Below are 4,708 nucleotides of genomic sequence, written 5' to 3'. Positions count from 1 at the left end.
ATTAAATAATCACATCAAAAGTTAGAAACTTTGTCTTTAGTCATTTCTTAGATTACCAAATATATTAATGTGTGTGAGAAAATGTGTCAATGACAGGAATTAATTTAAAATCCTTTGTAGAACAGCACTTTATAAAGTTCGGTCCATTTACTTGTATTAACTTACTGGCACATAAGCCACATTCAATATGGCGGACGATGTGACGTATCTCAGCAACGTGCCGACCCGCTCCATGAGGCGTCTACGCATTATGTCTGTGGCATATACCCCATTTGCCTGTGACTGCAGCGCGCGAGTCAGACTGTGTTTGACAGCAGGACCATAAGGTTTTTTAAGGACACATTTTTGGTTAATTAGTTAATTAACTGGAGGCTTAGCGATTAGTTTTTGTTAGCATAATTTTAAGGGCATAAAGGGCAGCTGGGAGAGAGGCTCTACTGCAGGAGGTTAGCTGCCAGTCTCCCCTCACCTCTAATGATGTCCACTTAAAGCAATCCCTCCTCCTGGATGAGCATGTTGTCACAGTGGACAGTTTATTGAATTGTTAATTTTACAGAAACCCCTGATACTGAGCATGTAGCTGCAGTGGAAAAGAAGACTACCACAACCTAGTTATGAAAATTTATCTTTAATAAATTTAACACTAAAAACAATTAAATAGACATCATGAAAAGAATTTACAAGCACCACAATTGGTTAAACCAGCTGTTAATGACTTTTTTACGCAGAGGAATCAGAAAACTAATTTTAAAGCCTTCGACATAGAATTTTAAGAATAATTACAGCATCTAATAACAAATGAAATCAAAACTGATTGCCCCTGAGGCTAAATAAATAAGTGAATATAAAACCAGAACCCTTTATGAGACAACATAAAGAATAGATATAGGTTACATTTATAAATGAAAATTTCTAATGTGTATGTTAGGGTATGGCCTCCCAGCATCTCTGTCTCCTGTATAGGTCAAAGGTAGAGTAGGCCGGGGATGCCATTGGGAAAGGTTTACACTTGGCTGGCTCCTCTTCTTGTTGGACAGGTTTCTTTCTGAACAGCTCAGAGGTGATGAAGAAGTTGAGGGAGGGACTCTCTGCTGACTTATAGTAGTGGGAAGGCAGTGGGGCCAATATTAGCTTGGCCTGCAGCACCTGGCTTAGCAACTCATCCTCCTGCACACTGACGCTCACCAGAGAGTTGAAGAGGTGTTGAGAGGGAGAGACATTCACCACTGCAGACAGCAAGAGAACCAAACATCTGAATTCTCAATCCTTTAGTTTCAGGCTTACCCAGGCAGCAAGAATGAGTACTGTGTGTGTAAGTTACCTTCAATTGCTCTGGCATCAATCAAAGTCTTGGTCCTTCTTGATTTCAGCAGAGTCTGCTGAAGGGCTTTCTTGGAATTAAACTCCATCTCCTGCAGGACAAGGAACAGGCTCACATGATTATCTGCTCAGCCTTGAACTTCTAGCATATTTGAGAATCAGGACGGATGAAAACGCATGGCAAGAAACTACCAGGGCCCAATTTCAGAAGGCAGGATAAGTGAAAACCCTGAATAGAGGGATTATCAGTCGACGTCACGTTGTGTCAGCACCCATTATTGCACATCGCCTTCAGAACCCAGGCAAGAATACATTATTTGGCAACACTTTACTTACCTTACGCATAAGACTGACATGACACCATCATAAATATGACATAACACCTGTCATGAACATGAAAAAGTCTTTGTCTATATTTATGGCTGTTGTTAACTGTCATTTGATAAATAAAGACACTTGTAATGCAAAGTTGTCACTATTTAAAATGTCTGTGTTATGACACTTTGACATTAAACTAAACAAAATGTCTTTATTATGACAACTCATCTTTAATCATTCCAAAAATTATCTTTGTTATGACAAGGTTACATAAAGATATGTTATGTCATATCTTTATTACGTAACCTAGTTATGACAAGTTGACTTGTCAACTTGTCATAACGAGACAAAGTCCTTGTTATGGCAACTTGACACTAAACAAGAATCATCATCTGTCATAAATATGTCATTACAGTAATAAAAATTTACAACGTTATAGATATTTAAGTATCACTACACAAAGATACAAATCGTCATTTGTTATTAGTCTTAACTGTAACAATCATGAGACCATCGTAATTACGTCATTAATGTTTTATCTTACACATTGGACTAGTTACAGACCTCATTAAGCATTATTACACTGTCAAATGCTATAAGACCAGTCATTAATATTAACTCTTACCTCAAGTAAAATGAAACAAGTAGCACTAGTTATAAAGATGTCATTAAGAGTTACTACACAGTGAAATGCCATAATAACAGGAATTAACTTTTACCTCAAGTAAAGTGAAACCAGTAGGACCAGTTATAACAATGTCATTAAGTGCTATGCAAAGCTGACATTGTTTAAAATGTTTTTATGTCAACTTGACAATAACCAAGACAAAAATGTCTAAGTAGTGCATAATGCCATCTCTACCTGTGAGAGGCAGCAGTGCACCAACAGACGTGCAGTGTGTTAGTGAAGAAAAAGTTTTCCATCATGTTGGCTTATCTAGCACAAGTTATAATGGCCAGACCTCCTGTTTAAAAAGAAGTTAAAGTATGTCACCTACTCCATATTAGATATGCGTCTTAACTTTAAATTTTCTTTGAGAAAAAAAACACTATGCATCTCTTTCTCTGTAAAGTTAGCTAAGAGCAATTCAAGCTAATGCTACCTTGCTGTACATTAATGTAGCTAAAGTTTTTTCTCTCCAATTTTAATTAGCAAATTAAAAGCTACTATATTAGTCGAAGTTACCCTTTATGTGTTTTATTTAGCAACTGAGAAGGATTTCGCTGCAGAAAACAGAAAGGGGCGGTGACAGACCACTGTCATTCTCATACCTTATTTGGAAATGGAACCATTACACTCCGGAAGTGAAGGGGGCGCTATTTCCTTTATTATCTGCGGCCTTCCGTTTTTATTTCCTTTTTAAATCTGATATATTTTCACCTTTAGGAAGGAGTTTCACTCTCAGAATGTATTTGAACTTCTCTCTTTTATTTACTGCAGCGCAGCTCACAGTTTTTAACAAATTCTGTAGCTTTCGGTGTACTTCTAAATCTGCTCCTTAATCGCATCTTTTCGGGCCTGCTACTGCCTCTAGTGGCGTGGGGGTGGTAACACAACTAATATAGTTGCATTACTAAATCACAATACCCCAACGTCTTTATTATTTACTATTAATTTCGGCATTACTGGCAAAAGATAAAAGATCATTTATCATTTATCTGTGGCCAGTAAAAGATAAAAGATAAATTATCTTATAAAACATATTTTTTCATTTTCTTAAGAATGTAGAGTTAATTAAATAATACTTTTATTCATTATAAATAATATATATATATATATATATATATATATATATATATATATATATATATATATCTCCAATCATAGAAGGAACAAAGGAAATAAGGAAACTTGAAAAACAACATGATCAACTATAATAAAAAATACCATTAGCAATGTATACGTAAGAAATTTAATTAAGCAAAAATCAATAAACAAATGAATTGGGTACAGCAGAATAACAACCCAGGTTGTTACAAGCAGGGTTGTTAAGCAGATACAACAGTGGTCCCCAAACTACGGCCCGCGGGCCGGATTCGGCCTGCCTCCACATTTGGTCCGGCCCCGTGAACAATACCTGAGAGCATTTAGATTTTTTTTCATATACCGTATTTATTTCATATATAGTGTTATTTCCTGGATTTTTTCCGTGAAGAACCCAGAGAGGGTTATTTGATTGTGTTTTCTAGAAAACAATACATTTTTACATTTAGGCACTTCTGCAATCGTCACACTTTTTCTGTTACAAACTCACTCTGCCCCCCCCACCAGAGAAGGGAAAAGTTATGTGGCCCTCACAGGAAAAAGTTTGGGGACCCCTGAGCTACAACGTTAATCATGGTGAAAGCCTTGTCATAAATTCAAACTTGGTGAATCTCTTCAAGACATTCTCATTGTTTTTATAGTGAGTCTTACATATAGGAAAAAATAAGATGAAATTATTTAATCTATCAAGATGGACATTTTCCTTCAACTAATATGATAAATCATATTCATAGAATCACATTATCAACAATTTGTGAATAGAGCAAAACGCTATAAGGTAAATGTTATCATTAGTTTGGTTAAGAATAATTATTGCACTGTCAATAAATAACTTCTAATAGATGTTTTTGTTGCCAGAGGAACACAGTAACACCTTCATGAGCTCAGAGGTTCAAACTGATAAATAATGAGGATGGATGCTCCCTGCTAAAATATTTCTTGCCGTCTTTCATGTTCTTTAAGCAAACAGTTGAGACAGAGTTGTTTTTGGTTTCACCACCATTTACCTGCTGTTATACCTGCCATTCAAACTATTCTTAAAAGATTGTCTGTTAGTCTGCAGCTCATGTGACCAAACCAGCCAAGGAGATGAAAAATTAAAACTTTAGTTAAAATGTTGTTTTAACTTGAGTTGAGTTGAAACTCAAGTTAAAATGTTTAGTTTTAACATTTTAATTCAACAACCTCTACCTAACTAGAAGTTGAACACAACCTCAAGTCGGGTAACCCCCAGGTCTTCTTAAAAGGTAGAGTCTCTGAGAACAGTTCTTAAAGATATAGTCAGTGTTTTCAGCAAAGTTGAGC

At 35.9% G+C, this 4,708-nt stretch overlaps 1 protein-coding gene across 4 annotated transcripts in view; it reads right to left on the bottom strand.

Annotated features, from left to right (window-relative positions):
* Positions 1–608: 608 nt before the first annotated feature.
* ppp1r35 (protein phosphatase 1, regulatory subunit 35) overlaps positions 609–4,708 on the bottom strand; it is a 16,390-nt gene continuing 12,290 nt past the window's right edge. For all 4 annotated transcript variants that reach the window (XM_015024785.1, XM_015024786.1, XM_015024784.1 and 1 more), the window contains exons 5-6: positions 1,322–1,412; positions 609–1,226 (exon numbers count right to left, since the gene is read on the bottom strand). In XM_015024785.1, coding sequence (XP_014880271.1) covers positions 925–1,226; positions 1,322–1,412 — 393 coding nt within the window. In that variant the 3' untranslated portion in view covers positions 609–924. The remainder of the gene's footprint in view (positions 1,227–1,321; positions 1,413–4,708) is intronic.

Source organism: Poecilia latipinna, unplaced genomic scaffold, assembly GCF_001443285.1.
Source record: "Poecilia latipinna isolate Pla-1442-1.1 unplaced genomic scaffold, P_latipinna-1.0 Scaffold3808, whole genome shotgun sequence".
In the NCBI taxonomy this organism is placed as follows: domain Eukaryota; kingdom Metazoa; phylum Chordata; class Actinopteri; order Cyprinodontiformes; family Poeciliidae; genus Poecilia; species Poecilia latipinna.
This window is presented reverse-complemented; position numbering and strand designations above follow the sequence as displayed.